This window comes from Anopheles ziemanni, chromosome 3 (assembly GCF_943734765.1).
Source record: "Anopheles ziemanni chromosome 3, idAnoZiCoDA_A2_x.2, whole genome shotgun sequence".
NCBI classification, from domain to species: domain Eukaryota; kingdom Metazoa; phylum Arthropoda; class Insecta; order Diptera; family Culicidae; genus Anopheles; species Anopheles ziemanni.
This window is the reverse complement of record NC_080706.1, coordinates 76,346,387-76,370,109: the sequence shown is the minus strand read 5'-3', so window position 1 is coordinate 76,370,109 and position 23,723 is coordinate 76,346,387. Positions and strand designations below refer to the sequence as shown.

At 43.4% G+C, this 23,723-nt stretch overlaps 4 protein-coding genes across 4 annotated transcripts; 1 reads left to right on the top strand and 3 right to left on the bottom strand.

Moving 5' to 3' along the window:
• Positions 1–1,244: 1,244 nt before the first annotated feature.
• LOC131287198 (sodium/potassium/calcium exchanger 4-like) lies at positions 1,245–12,800 on the bottom strand. The gene is made up of 8 exons (XM_058316228.1): positions 12,761–12,800; positions 5,313–5,486; positions 4,604–4,791; positions 4,352–4,538; positions 3,962–4,039; positions 2,970–3,698; positions 1,664–1,765; positions 1,245–1,579 (listed from the first exon to the last, which is right to left on the bottom strand). The coding sequence occupies exons 1-8, from the start codon at positions 12,798–12,800 to the stop codon at positions 1,245–1,247; spliced, it is 1,833 nt and encodes a 610-aa protein (XP_058172211.1).
• Positions 12,801–15,520: 2,720 nt separating this feature from the next.
• On the bottom strand, positions 15,521–16,075 carry LOC131285508 (myosin regulatory light chain sqh-like). The gene has a single exon (XM_058314366.1). The coding sequence runs from the start codon at positions 16,073–16,075 to the stop codon at positions 15,521–15,523; it is 555 nt and encodes a 184-aa protein (XP_058170349.1).
• A 753-nt stretch (positions 16,076–16,828) lies between these two features.
• LOC131286935 (nuclear pore glycoprotein p62) lies at positions 16,829–18,213 on the top strand. Its single transcript, XM_058315946.1, has one exon. The coding sequence runs from the start codon at positions 16,913–16,915 to the stop codon at positions 18,137–18,139; it is 1,227 nt and encodes a 408-aa protein (XP_058171929.1). The 5' UTR covers positions 16,829–16,912; the 3' UTR covers positions 18,140–18,213.
• A 59-nt stretch (positions 18,214–18,272) lies between these two features.
• LOC131285507 (zinc finger protein 184-like) lies at positions 18,273–22,888 on the bottom strand. The gene is made up of 8 exons (XM_058314365.1): positions 21,568–22,888; positions 21,364–21,483; positions 21,268–21,301; positions 20,884–21,204; positions 19,336–20,504; positions 19,128–19,244; positions 18,865–18,901; positions 18,273–18,794 (listed from the first exon to the last, which is right to left on the bottom strand). Exons 1-8 carry the CDS (start codon positions 22,841–22,843, stop codon positions 18,434–18,436), a joined length of 3,435 nt encoding a protein of 1,144 aa, XP_058170348.1. The 5' UTR covers positions 22,844–22,888; the 3' UTR covers positions 18,273–18,433.
• Positions 22,889–23,723: the final 835 nt, after the last annotated feature.

The following is a 23,723-nucleotide window of genomic DNA, read 5'->3' as shown; positions in this document are numbered from 1 at the left end:
TACTAGAATTAACCAAAGCCGGCATACTACCTTAGGCAAATAACATATATTTTGAAAACATTAATATTTATGTTACATATTTGGAAAGGGCTACTTTTTCTTACTATGCTTGCCGGTAAAATACGTTACTTTTACAAACGTTTTCTAAAGTTTATCAACATGGAAACAAGCGAAGGCAGGTTAACAAACGAAACAGTATTTACAATAGCATTGTAGAATACAGCACAATAGACTTGAGTAATTGTGTTTTCACGAGTAGCAGCGTGCTTTACCTTGCCGTATCCATCGGGCTAATCTTAGCAAAGAAAGTGTGAGCTTTTGTAAAAAGTAAAATTCTAAGTCGATAGAGAGTGAAAACAGTTCTATACTCGAAAAGTCTAAACGAATTTCCACTAGCAAGCATAGGCCACATTTCTTCATTATTTGTTAAAGATCTCATTATTTCATGCACTGATTACTTGTTTTTGATTATGTTATGTTTTTCTATGTTAAGGAATGATGGTTCGGCATGATGGATGATGATTCGTTAAATTTGCCCTGTGTTGCACAACTAGACGAATGCTCTGCATCGCTTTCTTTTACATTTTTCATTTATTATGTTTATCATCTAGGTTTTACAGATATCTTTGTTTTTTTTTCTTTCCTGCATCATTTCTCCGAACGTACCTCACTAACAACTAACAACAAGTGATGCCAGTCACGGTGACTCTTCGATTAAGTTGTTCTATCGTACAACAAAATGATGAAGTTCAAATGACTCGTTTTTTCAACCAGGGCGATTTCTAGCGCAAACCGCATGGCTAGCCAACGTTTGGCACAAATAAAACGCGAAATAAAAGTGGAATGTGTGTACATAAAAGCAGTGGTAAAGAAAACAGTACTGTAAGCGATAGAGATTCTGCGGTGCGTTAGAGAGCTACAGAGTAGAGAATGTAAATTCAGTGTCGTTTCAGAACAGGGTGCTAGAGTTCTGTTTACTTTTACGAATATCAAAACAGACTATTTTACTATGCCTTTGGCATATCCTTTTGGCTCTTTGAGGGCTCAACATCTGTAGTAGTAGAAGAGGAGATTACAGAACCTACGGATGGTGCGATTTTCTGACTGTTCCTGTTCTATCAGGATTAGTTTGTTTTACTACAACGTCGGTAAAAGGTTTCTTCATTGAGGTGCATGATCGTTTGGTCGACATGTAAAGAGAGGGAATGCTCCGTTCGTGCACGAGCATCGACAGCGACGCCGGCTCACCGCCCGCAGGTTGGTAGATTCACGCGGAAGAACACATTCAGCTCGATCAGGCTGGCCAGGATGAGGAACACGGCATACATGATCAGGCAGGCGTTACCAACCCGCCGGTCGAGCTTGAACTTGTTCAGCGAGAACGCAATGTACAGCATCAGCAGTGTCGACAGCAGCGAGATGGCCGAGTACTCCAACCCGGCCGAGTTGATGCCAACCCAATGGTGGCCCGGTTCGATCGGGGAGAAGGCAGCCTTGATAAACCAGGGCAGCCCAAGGCAGAGCAGAATATCGAACGTGTTCGACCCGATCGAGTTGCTGATGCCCATCGAACCGTGTCCTGTGGGGGCCGAATTAGTCGAAAAAAGGAAAAGGTTACTGATCAATCGCCATCGGAGCAGCGGTAGTCGTCGCCGTTACCCACCTTGCTTAGCCACTATCACACTGGAGACGGCTTCCGGCACGCTGGTTCCCGCCGCCAAAAACGTGATGCCCATTACGGAGTCCGGTATCTTCAGCGTGTCACCTGTGGAGCAGAAAAACGGCCAACGAAACGCTCATTAGTGGAAGGGATACCGGGAGGAAACCCATCATTATCTGATAAACTCATTCATCCATGGACGAGCTCTTTACCCCTCACGCTTTTCTCTAACCACACACACACACACATACACAGGCACGATGGGCACGAGGAAAAAGATGTACCCCGTACGGGGAGGATTAGTAAAAGAAGCCCCGTGGGTCGCATATCTTCTCCTTATCGACCACGCCGATCGAACGTGACAATTTGATGGAGCTAAATGTAGAGTAGCTTGGGCAGGTTTTATCGCTGCCACGGGTCGGCATACTAATGACCACTATCTCTGCCTCTGGATAAGACTTCTTCATATTCTTAGGTCCTACATTTTCCAAAACGTAAAGAATTTAGTTAATTCTTATAGGAATAGTTCGAATGACAAAAGATTCTTCTGTGTAAAAGTATTCATGTTGGGTACTTCGCCAGGCGTTGGCAGCTTACTGCGCCTATATCACCTACATGTTTTGATATCGTAACCAAACTTTTCACCACACCATATGATTTGATTAACTGTCCACAAAGATTTAGTACAAGACACCACGTGGTGTAATCGGTTGACATAGTTTTAATGACATATGGTAAACCACTTTAGAGTACAAAAAAAAGGTTTTTTACAAAAAAAAATTATAGAATTCTGTTCCAAACAATCTGTTTTCTGATATTTGAAATTAAATCACTTTCCTGATTGTGTATTGTGCTTTTAAAAAACGATTGCTTATAAAATTGTAACAATTTACACGGAAATGCCTTTCTCCAAACATGGTTCAAATTGATGTTTATAGATTGCTGTCTACAACTCTTCTATTCTTTGCTTAGATGTGTGTTTTAATGCGTTATTTGAGTGAAACTTTTGGGATAATTCAGAGCAAATGACGTCTTTCTCCCATACCAAAACAGCATATTGAAAAACGCGAAAAATCGACGTGATCGGGAGCCTTCGCTTACTTTTTGTATAGGGTTTAAATTTTGAATAGTCGTATTGACTTAACCATACCATTCTCTCTGGATAAGTTAGATTAATCAGTCCTTACATACGAAGGTTTTCGGTGCCTGTCGAAAGTGGATCTCACACGGTCGGGGGTTCGTCTTATTGCTCATGAGTTGTTTTAGCAAATAAATAGGAGCTCTTCCCTTTATCATTCCAGCATCTTACCTATGATCGTGATCATCCAGGCAACGACGTACGACAGCGAACCGATCCACACGATACACATGATGAACGTGAGCGGAAACCAATTCCGGAACCGGGGCTTCTCACAATTAGGTATGGTGAACATGAACAGCAGATGGATTGGCCACGTGATAATCCACGAGAACTGCCGGAACGCGCTCTTACCGAGCGGATACTTCAGCAGCTTGAACTCGTCCTCATCGTCCTCCGCCCCGTCATCATCCTCCTGAGGACCGTCGTTCCCGCTTCCCGTTCCATCGACTCCCGTACCGGCTTCGAGCGCGCGAACAACCGCCTCCGCCGCCGGCCCGGCGTTTCCAGTTCCATTTTCCACCTCCACCTCACCCGCGTTCGCTGCTCCGTTGCGGCTCTTCTCCTTGCCATTCGTTGGCCGCGGTCCGTTTTCTTCGCGCGCTGGCGGCGTTACCGGACTGGGTGGTGGCGGGGGGCGCTCGGGGACACTCTCGTCGGCCGCCCCATTGCCACCGGCCGGCCGATCGATGGACGCACCGACATCCGTCTCCCTCGACTCGCCGGCGCTCGCTGGTGGCAATTCGCTCGATGGCTTAATTTGCATCTCCACGTCCACCGTCGGCGATGACGTCAATTCCCCACCGCCGACCGACGGTGCATCGATGTGGGCCACATTCTTCAAGTTGCCGTTCTGCTGGAAGTGTCCGATGCGCAGCGGTGTGTGCGCCTCAATTGCTTCTAAATTGATTGGTTCGTTGTGTTTCGTGTTGTTCCAAAAGGCGGCGGGAGTTTCAAGTTCCAAGATGTCAATCGGAACAGCAACAGTAAAAAAAACGGTTGTAAAACAACAAACCATCGAGCCAGAGCAGGAAGGCAATTCAACAGAAAGAAACAGGAAAGAAAAGTAATATTAGAATTCAAACAAGGCGCCACTTGGATAACAAAAAGAATGGATAAATAAAAGGGTGCAAGGAAAGCGCTTTTCTTCTTCTACAATCTACCTGGTGTCCGGTTGGATTCCGACTTGAGGCTGCTGGAGGTATCGTGCGATCTTCGTTTTCGGGCGTGCTTCAAACCACCTTGCGTTTGTGTCCCCGAGGAAGCGGATAATGTAGTGCGAGCCATAGTGGAATCGAAAAGAAACCATTTGTGCATTGATTAATTAACAATCAGAGTGGCCATCACCATGGAAACGAAGCAGAGTGTCCTCTGAGAGATGCTATAATTTTGTACTAAAAAAGCGACAGTTTGTTTGCACTAAGATTTTATGGTAGACAAACTATTCGTGATGCAAAATTTGCTTTTCAACTTTAGTACATCAAATATTTAGCTTTTGAAAAAGGATAAGGTGGAAAGTAACACATCGTTGCAGTTGATATAGTTTAACCTACCTCTAGCACACTTTTGGAACGACTTGTCGTAGTACATTACAGCAATGTAGACGATGTAGAGCAGCACTAGGATGAGCGCCTCGTACCATTCGACCCGCTCGTCATGGATAATGCAGATCAGAATAGCGACCGTTATACCATACGCCAGGCAGTCCCTCGTCAGGGGCCACCAATCGAGCGGCACCACCTGGAAGGAGGACCGAAACAAAGATAAGACCAACATGAGTTCCCCCCTTCCCCCGTCCTACATACCATTCCAGCACCGATTCCACAGCAGGCGGCCACCGCCAGGATATTGAAGACGGCCGAGCCCACGATGGTACCGACGCCGATGTCACCCTCCGTGATGAACGTGCCTATCACGTTGACGAACAGCTCCGGCGCGGAGGTGGCCGCCGCCATGAACGTGGCACCCGCAACATCGTTGGACATATTTAGCGCTGTTTGGGGATGACAAGGAAGAGTTAGCGATTTACGAGCCTAATGTCCAGCTATTCTACTTTTAATTAAAAACCGTCACCCTGATCATCTAAAACCATCTATTAAACAGCTTGTATCCAATATAAGGGACTAATAGCTTCAAATTGGATGAGATTGGCGTTGGATTAGATTTGAATAAAAGTACATGCCTTTAGTAACATTTCACAAGTTTTGACAAATTACGTAGCTCAGATAAGAAATCAGAAATCAAACTGGGTTAGATGAAATATGTCAATTGTTTCTAAGAGATTACACTCTCTTCATTACCATAAAATTAGTATATCCGAATTTATTTTATCCAAAATCAAATCTACCAAAATGAACAAATTTGACTTCAGAATATTCACCCAAACATTATATCTGAGGAGTACAACCTACAGGTTGATACTTTGGGTCAAGTTCTTACCATCTGCATGTAATGTACCCGTAAATACTTGCTTCCTCGGTTTAGCAAACTTATCTCCTCACGTGCGCGACTTACCTTGACATATTTTCTCCACAGCAGGTACAAAATACTTATCACAAACTACGGCCAAAGCTACAAATAAATATAAACTAGCGATTGCATGTAACACTACTGCCCCATTCTGGCGCTGCTCCTCGGTGAACAGGTCCCGTGGGAAGTCATCGATGGCGGGTTGTGTGCAGTTCATCCCTAGGAAGAGCAAGCAAATAGATGGAGGCTTGGCTTTAAGGAATGGTCGGTACAAGGTAAATGGATAGTTTAGCGCTGCGGGGGAAGGCGCTGTTTTAAACCGTTGATCCAATTCCCCCCCGCCCTAAAGCACAACATCACTTTGCATGCGTAAAGCGTGTTCCAGTAATTACGACTGTCGGCAGATAAGTTATCGGCTTGCATCTCGAATCAAGCGAGAGGAATTGTTTCGTTTGATCTCGACAATAACACTTCCGGCGCCACTCCGGACCATGCACACGAAACAGTGTACCCACACTCGCAATCGAAAGGGTCTTCCAGAATTCGTCGTGCCCTCGCCATTTAGCCATTTAGTGCTGGTAAAACACACCCGCGTAGGACGGAATGGTAGGTAAGTGATTTAATTAGAATCGGCCACTCCACTGATAGCGCGCGGTCTCGGGGGTCCGGAGAGCTATAGACGTTGCCTGCTGCCTGAGACCTACGTCACTACAGACGACGGTCCGAAAAGGTCGTACACACCGATCCCGAACGTCGTGCACAGCGAACTCTTCTGTCTAATTGAAACAAATAGCAATCGTTTTGCAGCTTCCTTTCCACTCCGTGAACCGATCTTGTACCGTCTTCGTCACATCACTTAATTTTCGAACCCATTAACGGTAGCGCCACACCCTTGGAAGCCTCTGCCACCGCCTGTTAATTAACTCCATCACGAACTTTGCGGTTCGACGCAAACTGCTGCGATAGGCGATCTTCAACGTCACACACTCAGTGGCCACCCGCGCACAAGTTGTGGAATGTGCGAAAACTCTCACAATGTGCCTTTGGTATTGTGAAACTATGAAGCAAAGTTCAAAGGCTGCCCGTTTGATCGGATTCCGCGAAATTCCGGATTTCGTCGAATGTCTAGAGATTAAGAAATGAAATACCAGACCACGTCTCGTCTAGAAAAGCTTGCAGTAACGAATGAATTGCAGTTGATTCATGAATCTACTTCTAGGCTATACTTGTTGCTCTTTTTTTGTGTAATTATTTTTTAATTGATTGGAAGATGAAAATCCAACCGTGTCATTTGCAAATTGTATGCAGGATGTGTTGACATTTGGAATGAAAATTGCAATCTATCTTTGTCAATGGTTCAAACTATTCAAACCATCGTATTTGGATGGAAATATCTTCTTAAAATTACATATTTACAACTACACTGCCCACTTGTTGCCACATTGCCAAACCAGCAATTAGCACGGGTAAGGTAAACAATGGGCTATAAATCTGTATTTGACCAACTCTTAGCCATTTCAAATTCCATCGTTATTTATTCCCGTAGGAAATGTTTGCTCCATAAATCAAACCCAATGCCATCATTATGAAAGTGGAATATAAGATAGTACCGCGATGATCAGTGCCTTCCGGTTCACTGTTTGCTTTAGGTGAAAATCTACTTTGTCGCATCAAAGAACAGAATATCTCCCCCGGATTTACTATACTGTACAGACCTGGGGTCGGATTGCGTAAAGCAAAATAAATCTTTGCGTAGATGTTGCCAACACGTTATCATACATTGCACGCATCGTGCGGTTGAAAGTATCTCCGCCATCTTTTAAGCTAAGATGTCTATGGGGTGATATCATACAACCATTTCCTTTTATGGTTTCTCTTATTTAAAAATATATGAAAATTGACTGATTTCGATTCGATTGGATTAATTCGATCGTAAAGTCCGTGCTGAGGCTGAATGTGTCAATTGTTCCGAAACACATAGTGAAATTTGAGTGCCCATAAATCAAAAGAAATCCCATACCCAAGTAAAATTATCGCAGGAGGTGAAAATGGTATCTTTATTATATTATTTTGAGTTTTATGGGGATCACTGCTGCAAATCCTAGTTTCTAGCCACGCCTTAACTGGAACCGGTTTCCACCAGGCTTATCTAAATTGTTCGTTAAATCAACTGGAGTGGCTTGTAGCTGTTTGCCATTGTTTTCTGCCTCATGGAGGAGGTTGTCGTCCACAACGATCAACGACCTTATCCCTCAAATCGCCTGCGTGGAGCATTCATGCGTGCACCACTGTGACACGCAGATCGTATTACACCGATCCAATCAATCCAATTCGGTAAACTGGGCGCCACGCTAAAATGTAAACTTCGTTTTTTTTTGCATTTTCCTTCGTGCGTTACGCTGCCCGCATACGGGGTGGAGTATTTACGACCAAGGGTCAACAAAAAGGGGTGCGTTTTGTTGACAAACTCGGTTGCGTTGTTATTGTATCGCCCGTTGGTACAAACAAGTATCGGGCAGATACGAGATTTGCGTGGTGGTTTGTTGGTTCCGGGGAAAAAAATATTACAGTTTAAAATAGTAAACGATGAAAGAGCTATAAACAAACTCCTTTTGTTTATATGATCAATTTAGAGTTTCTTTTATAGAAACCATTAAGCAAGCCCATGTACGAACATAAAACTAAGTAAAATAAACACAAGATAGCTCAACATCACAACGTCACTCGGGAATAATTCATGAGATGATCACATTTCTTTTTTATCGCGTAACATCCTTCATCATGTGATAAGCATTATCTCCCCGTCAACTTATTGCAATCGCGGAAAAGCTAAAATTTTAAAATTATGCAGGAAACATCGTGACAACTATGTTGCAGGGAAACCATACCGGTAGCTGCAACATTGTAATGGAGCGAATAGGTAAATTTTACTTGATAAAAACACTAACCTCTCACGTAGACGACAGTAGATAAATTACAGAACTCCGGCTCAGATGGCATCGGCCATTGTCCGAGCACCGCGTGCATAGTGAGGAAAAAAGCACCAGATAAAATGATCGTGCCCCGATGTGAGGCCGTTGTTGCTTAATCAGTTGATTGATCTGCAACATCCCGCTGCAGCCCAGCCGAATGAGCAGAGGAGAAAATGAAGAGACAAATACACATACACACACGGCAAACGCCACGTGTCAAAGCATAAACGCGTAGCTACGGTCGCCAAATGTAAGTGAACATTTTTATTACCCAAACCAATTGTCCCAAAAGATGTCAATTAAATAAAAATGCTTGTACGAATTTTATAAACTATAATGTTTCACAACAAACGATGATCAATTTATCTTACTTTAAACTTTAGACCAATTATTTTTCAATTAATTGGATTATGCATATTTTTTACATTCTCTGTATGTACTCAAATATCTTATCTAATTTAAAATGAAGCTAGCATTTTATATTTTCTTATAGAGTAAATTTACGCATTGTCGTATGTTCGGTCACGTTAACGTTCTTCATTATTATATGAAATACAAAAAAAGATAAAAATCTGATAATTAAAAAAACCTGTTGATAAAACAGATTTTGTTTTAAATCCTCTTGGGTAGTTACCATTTCATTAATTTCATTCTTTAATTATGATGATGAGTAAATAATATCAAAACAAGGATATAAATTGCACTGAACATAATTTGAAACAAGGGTTTTGTTACTTTAAAATTGTGTAACTTAATAGCACTTTATAAATAAGCTCTTAAGCAACATGACACAGTCACAGCAGCCATGCAGCACATCTGAAAAAAATCCTCACAAGTATGGTTCAAAATAACCAAAAACATTTTTTTACTATCCAAAAGCAGTCCAATTAAATTCCAATACTACAAGCCTTACACAGAGAAATTGTAAAAGAATTGTAAAAATTGTTGAAATTGTAACCCCCTTGGCAACAGGACTAAAAGACAAAAAAAAGGTAAAAGAATATGTTGTGAATATGTCGAAATTTTCGGTGGAGTAGTTCATAGTAAAAATATCATAAACATCAAGACCACACCGGCAAACAAAATAGCCTCACGAATGACGAACAATATCGTCATCGATGTCCACCAGTGCGTCGCTGCATGCCACAATCGAAATAAAGCTAGAGCACACCCCCCATCAACTAACACAGCGTTAATCGCGATCGGAGTTTCGCAAACCACCACTCGAACGACCCCGAAGTCGATCAAGTCGATGGCGATCGTGGGAACTTTTCACACACCAGTGCAAAATTACCCTCACTCTGTCTTGGTGTTGAAGGGCCGCGTTCCCCTATCGATTCGCAACGATCGAAGATGAACACCACAAGCAGCACGAGGGACGTATGCAGTAATTATACCGTGCGCCCACGATGCATACGCTTCTTCACCATCCCCAGTCCCTCCCTTCGAGCCCTCTCGGAAGCGGCAGCGTGCGATCAGTTGATCACTACAAACAACCCCCATGATGGCAGCTGGCGGTAGCCGCCTCCACTCTCTAATCGGGTCGGGTCAATCAGCAGATTATTGAATGCTAATTGTCAGTGTTGGAAGCCCCCCAAGGGGGAGGGGAGGTGCAACTGGTGGAACGTTTTGTTTCCTTCTCGCCACGCTCGAGTGTTGATTGACATTCTATCGTCGAGAGAGCGGGATGGCATGGCCGAACGGAAGTTTGAGGTGGAAAAATGGGGAAGAAAATGGACACCAAATGGCCATGGTTCGGCCGATATGTCGATAGCTTTGTGTTCCAATGGCGCTTACACGCTGCTGATTGGCGGTAGCTGTCATCGCGTTGTCACACACAGGGATAAGGTCGTACACATAAACGTTCCGTTTTGTTTTGCATTGCAACTTTCTGTACACGTACGTTTTTTTACCGGAAGTAAATACTGCAGCTGTTTGAGAATTAAAAACAACAAAACAGAAATGACACAAATTCACTCAGCAGGTTCAGTTCACATTCCAACACAAATAATACCTCACAAAGCACCAGGCGCCTCCACGTAACCACGTGTTTTAACATTCATTATGACATTGTGAAAAACTAACTTTGAAAAGTTGAAAAACAAAATTGGAAACAAATTTATCGAAAAAAGAGTCATTGCTTCCATCGATCTTCGACCTTTGATTCGACGCTACATATTCCAAATTGACTGTGCGTTCGGAAGATCACACAGAAAAAAGAAGAGACAGAACGAAAAGCCAAGCAATCATAACGAACCAGCAAACAGCGCCAGGTCAGGAGATCCGTGTTCCATTCAAGTGACCAGTTAGCACCGGTACGAGTTGGAACACCATCGGTCCGATCAGCCGGAGGAAGCGCGGCAACAACAATTCTAGCTGCGTACACTACCCACCCTCAGCATTCGCCTTCCCTTCGTCCAACCCTCCCCCCTTTTGGACGACCCGGTTTTGCACCCCCTTGGTAAGTGCCCTCTGGAAGATGTTTAACGAAATTAATTGAATCTTATTGTGAAGAAATTGTGGAGCATTATTTATCAAATGAAACTACCGACTCGGGCCTTCGAGTCGAGAAGGCACTCGTGGCCGGTCGGGCGCTCGAAGCGATGGAATTTACTAGTGTTGGTGCGTGTATCTTGTTGAGTTTGGAAACATACTGTATGGCAGTGCCCATCAAGTAACTTACGAATAAAGGAAGATAAACAGTGGATAAAAAAGGCTATTTTTAAATATTCACTATGAGTATCGAACTAATAGACATTTATAACGTATAGGAAGTTTTATATAAGATACAGCCAGCCTTCGAGCCACACAAAAACGTTACAGACCGGTGGCCGAGATGAGCGATTGCAACGGCCATTTTCGATTTGTTGACCTTTTTTTTAATCTACACGAATGAGCTGTACCTCTTATCACCTCACGCAAACACAAACAAACATACAAAAACCACCTCAAACACTGATTGTCGATCAACTCCTCCCAATGGTAACGGATCTCCGGTGTTTACCTCTCGCTGTAACGATCAATCCAGATTGTCACTGGCTCAAACACACTCCTCAGTAAAGCATCACCACTTCGTTTAACACTCCATATCTTCTGCCTTTCGGGCTGTTCCCGTGGTTATTTTAGCGTTTTTTTCCTTCACGCGAAATGCATACCGACTTCTCCACGAACAACCACCGTTCAGCTCGCGACGAGAGGACGAACACGAATGGAACGTTCGAAGATCGATTCCTGACGCGCAAACTCGCTTCAAGTGTGCACTTTCGCGGGCATCCGATCGCACAAACCCAAGCAAACGGAGCGTATGATCGTTTTGAATGGACGATCGCGATAGGAAGTGGGATGAACGCGTGAACGGACTGAATGAACGATTGTCTGATAAGGTCGAATGAGTTTAGACTCCGGTGCGTGTGCGGTATTGATATAACACAATACCAATCCACAATTGTTTAAAAAAAATTCATTCCGTAAGTTTATCTAAGGAAGCGTGTTACATTACTTTTCTTAAAACCCACATTTCTTCCTGCTCACTTCCTGTTCACTAGTCCACACACATCTAAGCTGGTCCATCGAATCGAAGCAGTCCTTTTATTGTCCTTTCCACCAGAACACGAAATATTTATTACGATCCAGTGCGAGCGATCGGTCATCCGTACGCAGTTCATTCCTCTTTGGTGCACGATATTTGACGAACATCCGCAAATGGACAACAGTTTCACACAAACACGCGACCACGATGGACGGATGGATGAAGATCAAATATACCCAAGGAAAGAGAAAAAGAAACGTCTCGTCCCGGCCAGAGCCGGAGCATCCTCTGCGATTCACTGCGCGCGACTCCACACACAACCACACAGCGAGGAGATGGGACCCACGAGGGAACGGTCGGGGTGGGAAGGGGGAACGACGTGGAGGGTTAGGGAGCCGCCGGTTGTGGCCACTTTATTCTTCAATCTTCCCATTTTCTTAAATTAAGTGCCATATTCTTCTCTATGATTATCCATAATGCCTCTTATCCGTCCACGGTTTCACGCTTCAACGGGCAGGAGGATAACTTCGGTTACGGTATCCGGCAGGTTCTCGGTGCAACACTTTGCTGGTCCGCCGGGGCATGCTTCAGCTACAAACTCTAGCCGGGTTTCAATTTTGATTCCTTCTGTTTCGAAATTGATTGCGCATCACACCATTTTTACAAGACCGTTATATTTGGCAAAATGTGATTCCTACCCAACACCTCTTAGCACACTGCAATTTCGAATTACTTAGGAATACTATAACCTCACAAAAATTGCCTCTAAGGGTAAAAGGAACACACTAATTATTCATCAATTGAAAAAGCACCGAAAATTATACCGCCAACATTTAACTAGAGGAATAAGGAAACGATTCACAACACTTTCGAAAAGTTACTGGACGAATCGATAGGAATTTTGGATGATTTTTAAATTAAGCTATAAATAAAATGGGACAAAACGAAGAAAAAAAAAATAACGAGAGTGGTATCTCCGGTATCAAACACACCATTGCTACGCGCCAGTCCCCAGTAGTCCGATTCGTCCATGTTGATTAAATCACAGTCAAATTCCAACTGAAGCAGTGAAACCGTTTGGCGCTTATGTATAGACCGGCTGCGAAAACTCTGCGTCCGAACGGAGGGCTTCCGATGCCCGTGCCCTGGGGAAGCGAGAATGGACGACACAAGTGTGTATGGCTGTGTAGGAAACAACACCCCCATACACCGTTGGCCAGGGACACACGGCGCAATGGCCGCAAGTCGCCTTTGGGCACCAGTGGTGGCTTGCGAGAAGAGATTTCGGAACCCCGGTCACCGTTAGTGTGTATATACTCAACGGAATCGAAATTCACACACACACCTAAGCACACAGCACTGACCAGCGACGAACATCCCCCGCCGCGGGGGACCTTCCCAGAGCGGTCACAAACGTATCCGAGTGACGATCGGCATATTGGAGATTGTTGTCAATTGTATTGTGCTCCCAGCATTCATCAGCTGCCCACGGTTGCCTCCACCATTTCCATCCTTCCTACTATACTGCTCAACACTTTCTTCTCCCCCCGGTATTCTATGACATCTCTCTCTCTCTCTCTATCTCAATCTCTCTGTCTCTCTGTGCTTCCACTGGATAGCGGGCACAACTTCCACAACGATTGTGTTCGAAAGAAGCGAAAAATAAAACACCATGGAGGCCGGAGTTGGGAGTGCAGTGAAACTGAACGAATCGCGATCATGGAGTAAACGCAAGTGGGGCACGAGCAGCAGGGAAATTGAGCATGCTCTACGATCAATCGGCTACGTTCGTCGCGATAGGTATATCCACCTAACTGGATCAGAATAAACCAACGACGATGTCGTTACACTTGACACAGGGTTCCCGGAGTATAGCCCGTGCGTGCGCCTATCGATGAAGGAGGCGCATGATGTTTTACGACGGTATAGGATTTTGGAGTATACACTGCCGAGTGACGCACCTTGCCTACGAACGTACCTGGCAGACCAACCAAGAAAATACTTCTCTTACTTTTCTCGATCCGATTTAAACGAACTGATCAAATATTTTCAAGAGTAGGATCGCTCAACTTTAGCCTTAGTAGTATCTTTTAAAGTAGTAAAATTTGTAAAAACCCTAAAAATGTATTTTATACTTGGGTGAGAGGCATATATCATGCTGAAAAGTGGAAGAAAGATAGGTATCTGGATTACTTTGATAAATGTTGTTCCTTTTTTAACGTTGAGAAATTTAAATATGTTAAAACGTGAACTAATCAACACTCATCGAATCGAAATTGAATGACTAGAAGAAAACACGGGGCGCATGAGCAACAACGATGATAATCACTGGTAACGGTTGTAAATCTTGTTTCACATTGCGGGGGGCACCTCGTTTTAAGAAATAAGAATGTAAACACAGCCCAAGCTTCATCAAACATAGAACTTTAAGAAATTCTTGCACTTCTATACAGCAACATAAAGCGTGCTATACCAAGCTGTTTAAAAACATATGAGCTTCAGAATAACAATAGAACTTATGAAGCTTTGTTTTTATACAACTTTGTTGTATCTTTCTATTAGTTCGTTATGTTATTCTTTTGCATACGTAACACGTAAAACAAACAATAACGGTGGAATATATTGCATTGTACCTAGGTTTCTTTTCGTTATACTTATTATTGGAAAACATGAAATCACGACAGTATCAGGCAGTCGTCCAGAACTATTCTTCTTCTTCTTCTTCTTCTTCTTCTTGGCGTAACGACCTTGTTGGACATGCCTGCCCCGTTAAGGGCTTACGAAACTTTTTACTCTATGTGTACGTGGATAGTCAGTCCTCTCGTACAGGGGATGGTCTGGTCTCGGTTGGGATTCGAATCCCCACCCCCCATTTAAACCCACACCGTCAAGGATGGTGAGCCCGGCCGGTTCATGGGCCGATTTTCTAACCGGCGCTACCGCTCGGCTGTCGCAGACCCCCTCCAGAACAAGTAAACTATGCAAATATCCTACATTTTTCAAATTGTGTTGAAAACTATCATGCGTACTTCCTTAAGCCCGGAAAGACAAGTAGGTCTCTTATGGAATTGGTTGAAACTATCTGAGTTATGTTTGTAGTGAGCTAAAACATGATTTTTGACATACACGCGTACATTACCCCAGGAACCCCCAAGCTTTCGAGTTATAAACGATGTTGGCCAGTAAACCAGGCTGTACAGTATGTCGTCATTCAGCATGCCAGAAAGGATATATGGGTGTAAGCGTTACGAAATGATTTGCAGCACTCGACAACTTTGGCTCAATTTGACAGAATTTCTTCCGGACGCTGAATACCAATGACTACACGCAACGATCTGCTTCGTTTGATTCGGGAGGCAATTAAGCATACTCCGGTTCAAGTTGCCGGAAGACGAATGACTGATATGCTTCTACCAACCCATTCTGGTGAACGGGGAAATTTTTATAACAGAGTTGGAGAAATCAATACAGCACTAAAGCATCATCGAAGTAGACATCAACGTTAACAAGCAATGGACAAAATAGTTACCTTTAAGGCGGAAATTGGAAAAGACTTCAAAATTACAATACGCATGGTCAATAGTTGACAAGCGGAAGAAATGATGTGCATATTTACAGCAGTACTTGGTCAATACTTACCATCCCCTTTGCCAGTCCTTTCCCGAGTTCCCGAGAAGGAATAAGAATCGTGCCTCGAGCAATATGTCGTTTTCTAAACCATCTTTAAGTAGGCTTTTCATGTGTATTTTTTTCTAATGTTGTGGAACTTCATCCTTCTTCTCCTTTGAGTTCCCTTTTTTTAAGACACGTGTGATTTCTCTGTAATCGATCAGGCCATCCTTGACTGGCATATCGCTTAGCAGCTCGTCCACTTCGTCGTCGGTAAGGCAATCTCCCATCGTCGTCAGCATCTCGCGTAGATACTCAACCTTCAGAACGCCTGTGTTTTCATGGTCGAAGCAGCTGAAAGCATTTATAATCGTCTTCTCTGGATCGGTACAGCAGGCTCCCTGCAGCCGGTGGCCAAACATCGACAGGAACATGGTGAAGTTTATTTCAGCCTTTGCCTCGTCCAGCATGCCCGCTACGTACTCCTCAGATGGATTTTGGCCCAGCGTTAGCAGCATGCGCAGTAGATCATCCTTACCGATGAAGCCGTCACCGTCTGTATCAATCATATTAAACGCTTCCTTGAATTCGGCTATTTGAGGCCGGTTGAACATGGCTAGAACGTTCGATGTCACGGCTCTGCCGCGCTTTTTCGATGTCTTTATCACACGAGATTGTCGTGTATTGTTGGAAGCCATCTCGAGACTCTTTTGTTTTTTCGAGTAAGAATTTACCGAAAAAGTATTACTTAATGAATACTCTTAAAGCACTTAATCACAGAACAGGAATCGTAACGACGTGCTAAACTACTACGATCTTCAGATGATTGTCTAAAACTGAATTGGAAAGCAGTCTCCAGAACGTTGAGCATGGATTGGAGAGTTCTTCCACCTTTACGTATATGAACCTTTGTAAGACCTACTGCGATGCTAAAATGAAAACACGTCGTAAGTAAGGAGATTTGATATTAACACCTCTGCCTAACATTGCTTTGCAGATACCTTTATTACAGCTGACAAGGACAAAAGAAGATGGTATAAAAATTGGTTGTACTGAAATAAGCGATCGAGTCAATATATGGTTTTTTAAACACGCACTCAACTGCCACCCTGTTCATATCCTTGCAATAGTGATCTTGGTTGGTACGATTATTTTTCATACTGTCAAAATTATCCACATACTGGTGGTGGGAAAAGCATACGGAATTACTTCATTTTATTCGGAACTCGAATTATTTGCAAGAATATGGCGCCATAATGGCCAATAGCTTCGGAACAAATTATAGATATTGAATATAACGAATTATATAAATTACAATTCTTCACATAGGTAATGTTTGGAAAGGGTTCTTCTGAGCCGATTCCAAGGAAGAAAATTTTAATTTTACACTTGCAAGCAGCGTTCCATTTTTTGGAACAGATCGAACACATGGGTGCAGTTTAGGACTCCCAACATCATACTGTAGTAAAGAATTAATCTATCCCGCGCTGTTTGTAGTGAAAACAAACTTTAATCCATAATCTAAGTTGATCAAGATGAATTTCTCATTTGGAACTCCAACGACCACCGCAGCCGCAACAACGGGAGGCTTCTCGCTCGGGGCACCCGCTACCAGTACCGCCACAACGGGATTTTCTTTCGGTGCCACACCAACCTTCGGTTCCACCGGCATTACTGCGCCGGCAACACTTTCGCTTAACCCAGCAGCCACGACCTCCACAGCATCCACGGGAGGAGCTCTACCAACGCTTTCGTTCGGCGCATCGCTCGGGACCACTGCTACTGCACAACAGCAACCAGCTCAGGCCGCGACATTGCCAACGTTCGGCTCACTGGGAGCGCCAGCACTGGGTGGCGGACCCTCGGTAGCTGCTGCTACACCAACAGTCAATGCGGCTCAACCCACCGCTACTGGTACAGCAGGAATTAATCCACTAGGAGGATCCACAACAGCACCCGCCGGCACAACGGCCACAGCTGGTCCTGCTCCGCTATCGTTGGGAGGGTTTGGATTGCCGAAGCCTGCAGAACAAAGTGCTCCCACGACGACTACTACCACATCGGGTACTCCTAAGACAGTCGCACCAGCCACTCAAGCAAGCCAAGCCACCGGAACCGGTCTTGCGGCAAGCTTATCCACCAACACGCAAACAACACAGTCGACCTCCGTGGTTGGCAATCAGCAGTTGAAGTTTTTCCAGCTAGAAGAGTTTATTAACAAGTGGACGCTCGAGCTGGAGGAGCAGGAAAAATTGTTTACCAACCAGGCCACCCAGGTTAACGCCTGGGACAACATGCTGCTCGCCAACGGGGAAAAGATCGTCGCTCTCAACGAAGCCGTCATGAAGGTGAAGGCGGAACAGAACGCGATGGAGCAGGAGCTGGAGTTTATCACGGCCCAGCACACCGAGCTGGAGGAGTGCATCGTGCCGCTGGAGCAGGAACTGTCGCGAATCGGACAGATCGATCTCGAGCGTGGACAAACGTACTCTATGGCGGAAACGCTCGACTCGCAGCTGAAGCAGATGTACGAGGACCTGAAGGAAGTGATCGAGCATCTGAACGATGCCAACAAGTACACCGACCCGAACGATCCGCTGGTGCAGATCGGGAAAATCCTGAACGCGCACATGAACTCGCTGCAATGGATTGATTCGTCCTCGACGGTGATCACGAATCGATTGGAGGAAATTAACAAAATGCACGAAACGCTCCGGAAGGACAATGAGCGTTCCTTTCGTCTAACGTACTACGACCAATAACAGCTACGTGGTAATCGATTATAAACATGTTTTCTTTTTATCAATTTCCAAATAAAACCTAACGTACTATGAAATCAAAATGCGAGCAAAGCACCAAAACTGTTCCGATTTAACTGAATCTGAAACATTCCAATTTATAGGTTTATTTAATGTTTCTGTCACTCGTCACTGGTAATAGATGCTTTTGATGACTCTTAATTATCAACCATCTCTTTTACGACCTCTATTCTACATCCGTTTTTGGAACACTAACCAGAGTGTATTTTGTCGATCCACAAGAGATATCTAAAACCCTCAAAGAATTGTAGTAAATTCCGCCGGCCTACCACTCTCCGCCTTCTCTTTCTCCATTCGCAGCTTCATAATGTACGTGGTGGTAAATCGGATATTCTTGTCCTCCTCTAGTGTGGAACTTTGGCCAACACCACCCTCACCCGATTGATAATGTTCCGTGTAGTGATTCCGCAACTCCGACAGCAAACGGTACGACGCATCGCAACGGTCACACTTGTACAAATTGTCGCCCACGTGCGTCCGAATGTGTTTCACCATGTCGTTTGATTGCGCAAAACTTCGCTCGCAATAAGTGCATTTGAATGGCTTTTCTCCCGTGTGTGTCAGCATGTGCCGCTTGAGCATATAGTTCGAAAGGAACCTGTAGTGGCAAAAGAAAAAGGGGTAATTGAGCTATATGCTTTTTCCGGCTGAACAATGGCAATTCTTACCGCATCTTGCAAACTTCACAGCCAAAAGGACGCTCTCCTGGATAAAAACAAAAAAGAAAAAATGTTGCAAAGACAATTAAAGGTAAACCCGTTTTAAAACTTTTACCATAGCCGTAATCTGAAAATATTCTAGACCACACTACAGAACAAACTATTTCTGGTAGAAGCGCATATGGAAAAAGATAAATTTCTATTTTGCATAAACATTTTAGATAAGACTACTTAAAAATAGTCTAATTCCATATTTTTTATGTAAAATTTACCTGTATGTATTAACCTATGCTTTACAAGGGAAGAGTGTTTGGTGAACTGAGTTCCACAAGTTTCACAGCTAAACTTCTTAACCTTCGTGTGTGTATACTGGTGCATTTTAAGACTCCCTGAAAAATAAGCATTAATATGCTATTATTTATAACATACTACAAACTCGAACCGTCCTCCACAGAAGACGAGTTTTGATACTTTGCACACCTTTTGTGGTAAATCTACTCGGACAGAGCGTACAGGCCCACGGTTTCTCTCCAGAGTGCATAATCTTTGTGTGCTGGCGTAAGTTCGTATTATTGGTAAACTCTTTACCACAAAGCGAACATAGGAAATCTCCTCTTTTCGTGTGTGTCCGTATGTGGCTCTCGAGGAGGTTCTGCTTCTGGAAGCCTTTGTCGCAGAATATGCAGAAATGTGACCGCCCAGTGGCATGACAATACTGATGATGCTGAAAGGCTTGCTCGCTCATAAACACCTTCGGGCATTGGCCACAGGAACGTATTTGATCCGTATGTTCGGCTTTCAAATGGTCCGATAGTTCCGTAGGGCAGGTGTATGTCGGGCCGTCGCACAGCTGGCATCGATACAGATCGATTTTGGTTGTTAGTGTATCCGATTCCTCGCTGTTTGTGTGTTTTGCGGTTGCATTGTTCTGATTACATCTTGCTTTCGCTTTCTTTTGATGTGGTTTGCGGCGTTGTTTGGAAGCGCTTGCAGGCTTTTCCGGCGAGTGTTCAACTTTCTCCTCTCCTTTGACTGACTTATTGCCCCTAGGGTGGCAACCATTTGAAACCTCAATCTTTGTCGACGATTCACTAGGAACACGCTGTCTTTTAACTCTTTCAGAACGTTTGCATACCTTTACCGGTACCTCGAGTGCATCCTCGCTTTTGATCAGCCCCCACTCAGGCGTCTCTTCGCGCAATTCTTCGACGAGATCTTGAGAAGTTTCGAATACGGTCAACATCTCCGGGGCACACTCTTGCTTGATCCCATCCGCCGAAAGAAAATCTGCTTCCGTTGCACTATCATCGGCAAGCGATGGCACACCCGCTTCCGTTAGCATCTTTCTCAATCGATCAGTACTCGCCATACAAAGCTCGTACAAACTGTACGCCTGGGACACTCTCTGCCTACACTTCCGGCATATCCTGGAGGGCCAATTTTCATTCTGATCGTTGTTCACTTGCTCGGTGTTAAAAATACAAGGGAAAAGTCGTTCCAACATCATATGCAAACTAGTAACTTCACCGTGCTCAGGCATCGATTGGTAGATATGATAATCTAATTCATCGGGCGATACGCAAATGCGACATATTGCCTGGCTCGACGGCGCCATCGGTATTTCCTCTTTTTCCATTTTTATACCAACAATTCAGAGCCCGAAAATGTTGCTCCTGAGTAGAAATAAAATATCACCACATCAATTCACTTTCGTTCGTAAAAAGAACGGACTGTTTTGTTTTGGTTGTCGTCATAGGTGCCAAGAGAAATATGTAAATACAAACAAGGAAAAGGTTTATACAACATGATGAAACATAGCGCAAGCTGAAACACCTCATTAACGTTTCGAATGCGCGTATGTTTCAGTTGTAGATCAAGTTTGCTGTAGAGCCACTAACATTGCACAACATGCATAACATGAAAAAATATGAACGAAGAGAATGTTCCACATAAAAGTAGGAGGTAAAAAATGCTATATATTTTATTATTCAGTCGTATCAATAATCGAACTAACTCATTAACTTACACTATTCCTGCTTTTTATCAAACAAGCGGTTTAAAATATTCATACTTGTAAAGCGTATTTCCTTTTCTTCCTCGACGGAAGAGCTGCCAATAGGGTTATCACCAGGTTGGTAGTGTTCTTTGTAGTGATTACGCAGTTCGGACAATAAGCGGTAGGAGGCATCACAACGATCGCAGTGGTAGGCGTTGTCTCCCAGGTGCGTCCGCATATGTTTCACCATGTCGTTGCTCTGAGCGAAGGCGCGCCCGCAGCACCCGCACTTGTAGGGCTTTTCACCGGTATGCGTCCTCATATGGCGTTTTACGTGGTCGCTTGAAGTAAAACTAAATAGCATAGAGTATGAAACGGGCATGTAAAAGTTACCATATCAAACCGATTATACTGACCTCATCTTGCATACCTCACAGCTAAAGAAACGTGCTCCTACAATAGAAATTTGGTTAAACGATATGAACTCGCAGTAAAGTATTTCCTGTAAGTACAACCTGTGTGCAGTAACTGGTGCTTCACTAGCGTATACTGCCGACTGAAAAGCGATCCACAAGTGTCACAAGTAAACTTTTTAATTTTCGTATGAGTTTGGTAATGTCTCGTTAAATAACCTATGAGAAAGGGAACCAAATAATAAAAAGCGGCAATAATTAATACGTTTTTATAATGCACAAGGCACCGGAAAAACTACCTACCTTTTGTACTAAAACGCATCGGACACTGGTCACATGTGAAAGGTTTCTCGCCATAATGGCGCTTTACGTGCTGCCGAAGATTACTGCTATTGCTAAACTCTTTGCCGCAAAGGAAGCAAAGGTAGTCGGTCCTGTGCGTGTGCGTGCGAACATGTCCCTTCAAAAGGTCTTCGGTTACAAAGCCCTTGTCACAGAACATGCAGAAATGCGACCGACCGATTGCATGACAATACTGATGATGCTGGAAAGCCTGCTCGCTCATGAACACCTTCGGACACTGGTCACAGCAACTTATCTGATCTGCATGTTGCTTTTTAAGATGGTCGGTTAATTCGGATGGGGACGTATAGGTTGGTCCTTCGCAGAGTTGACAGCGGTATAAATCTATTTTGGTTTCCGGTTCGTGTGCGTCTCCAAGATGGTCATTTATGTTATCTTTGTTACATATAGCTGCCTTGGTTTGTAGTTCCCCTTTTCTGGTGCTTTCCCGTGATCCTCGAGTTCTGGGACGTTTCTTTTCTGATACTGTTTGCACCGGTGTCACGTTTGTGGCCTGTACACTTAGCTGCCCATCTTCCTCTTCACTTTTTATCGCCGTAGTATCATCGCTTGGCTCTTGCTCTTCATTTAAATTATTCACCATATCTACGGAATCATCCTTTGTTGCAATTTCCACAGACTCCTTTGTTTTCCACGCCTTAACTCCGATTGAAAACTTTCGCAATGGTTTTTTATTAGGTGATACTTGTTTGATTGTTGATTGTTGTATAGCTGCCTTCGTTCTAATATTCCCCTTAGTCCTTTTCCGGCGAGGACTTGTGCACCTTCCAGCTGCCTTTTCTTCACTAAGAGAAGAATTGGTACCTCTTATAGGTTTTACTAATACTTCATCTGAAGTGACGAGCTGATTTTCCTCCTCCACTTCAACGTTTATTTTCTTTTCCGTTTCATCGAGCACGACTTCTTCTACCGCTAATAGCTTTTTCAGTCGCTCTGCACTCGTTGCACATAGCTCGTATAGATGGTAGGCGTTTGAAATCATCTGTTTGCATTCCTGGCAAACTCGGTTGGGCCAAGAATTGATTTCATCATTGTGCACTTGCTCATCGTTGAACATTGCTGGGAACAGCTTTGCCAGCTTCCTATGCAGGCTAATCGACGTTACACCGTCCTCGCCTACGAATTGGTGGATATAGTAATTTACATCATTGATTGTGATACAGATACGACAAAATGGCGATGTGGGAAACTTTGTTTCAATATATTCTTCGTCCATTATCTGACGAAAAATGATCTTTAAATAGTAAACTAAAAACTATGGATGATGGTGAATTTGTTTGTTTATTTTCTCGTTTACTACATTTGGCAAAATTGACAGCTCCCATTTTACACAAGGTAAATAAACAACAAACGTGAAGGATACTTACACCGTGTAGGAATCGGGTCCCACCCATTCAAAATTTCCGTTCGGAAATGTCCATCAGTATAAATGGATGTAATTTTGTTAGTTTGCAGGCTCCTGCAGATTGTTTTATTGCTCGGAAAAATGAAAAATAAGCAACATTTCCTCACGCTCATCGCAAACAATGCTCAGTTATGCATCCCATTATTTTATCAATAGTACACAATGAATGATGAATTTAATAAACTTCATCTCTACAAGCTTTTTAACGAATAATGTTTAAATATGCTGTTTTTTTCATTTTATTAGACTTTGTACATTCACTTTTTAGACATCCCACTTTTATTAAAATTTATACAAATGCATTTTTCTCATGCCATGAACATTAACCATTCTGAAAAGCATATGATAGTCACATTTTTTACACACATATAGCTATATACATTATGATAAACTTTCAAAATCCTCATCAAAGAATTTCTGTCTGCATGACGAGATCCTTAGCCCGGTTATTGTTTTATGCCTTCGGTTGGCTCGTTGTAACCGCTCTTTTATGAATCTACAAAATGTTCTTAATTTAAATACCATACCATTATACGCAGAGACTTCTCTTGCTACACTTAAAATATTTTGATTACTGCATATTTTTGTTTTAGGTTGATTATCGCGGCTTATCCCCGTCCAGCTACACGTTGCAAAGAATCGTTGCGTGAAAATAAGATCGATTATCTCATGCAACCGTTTGGGAACATCG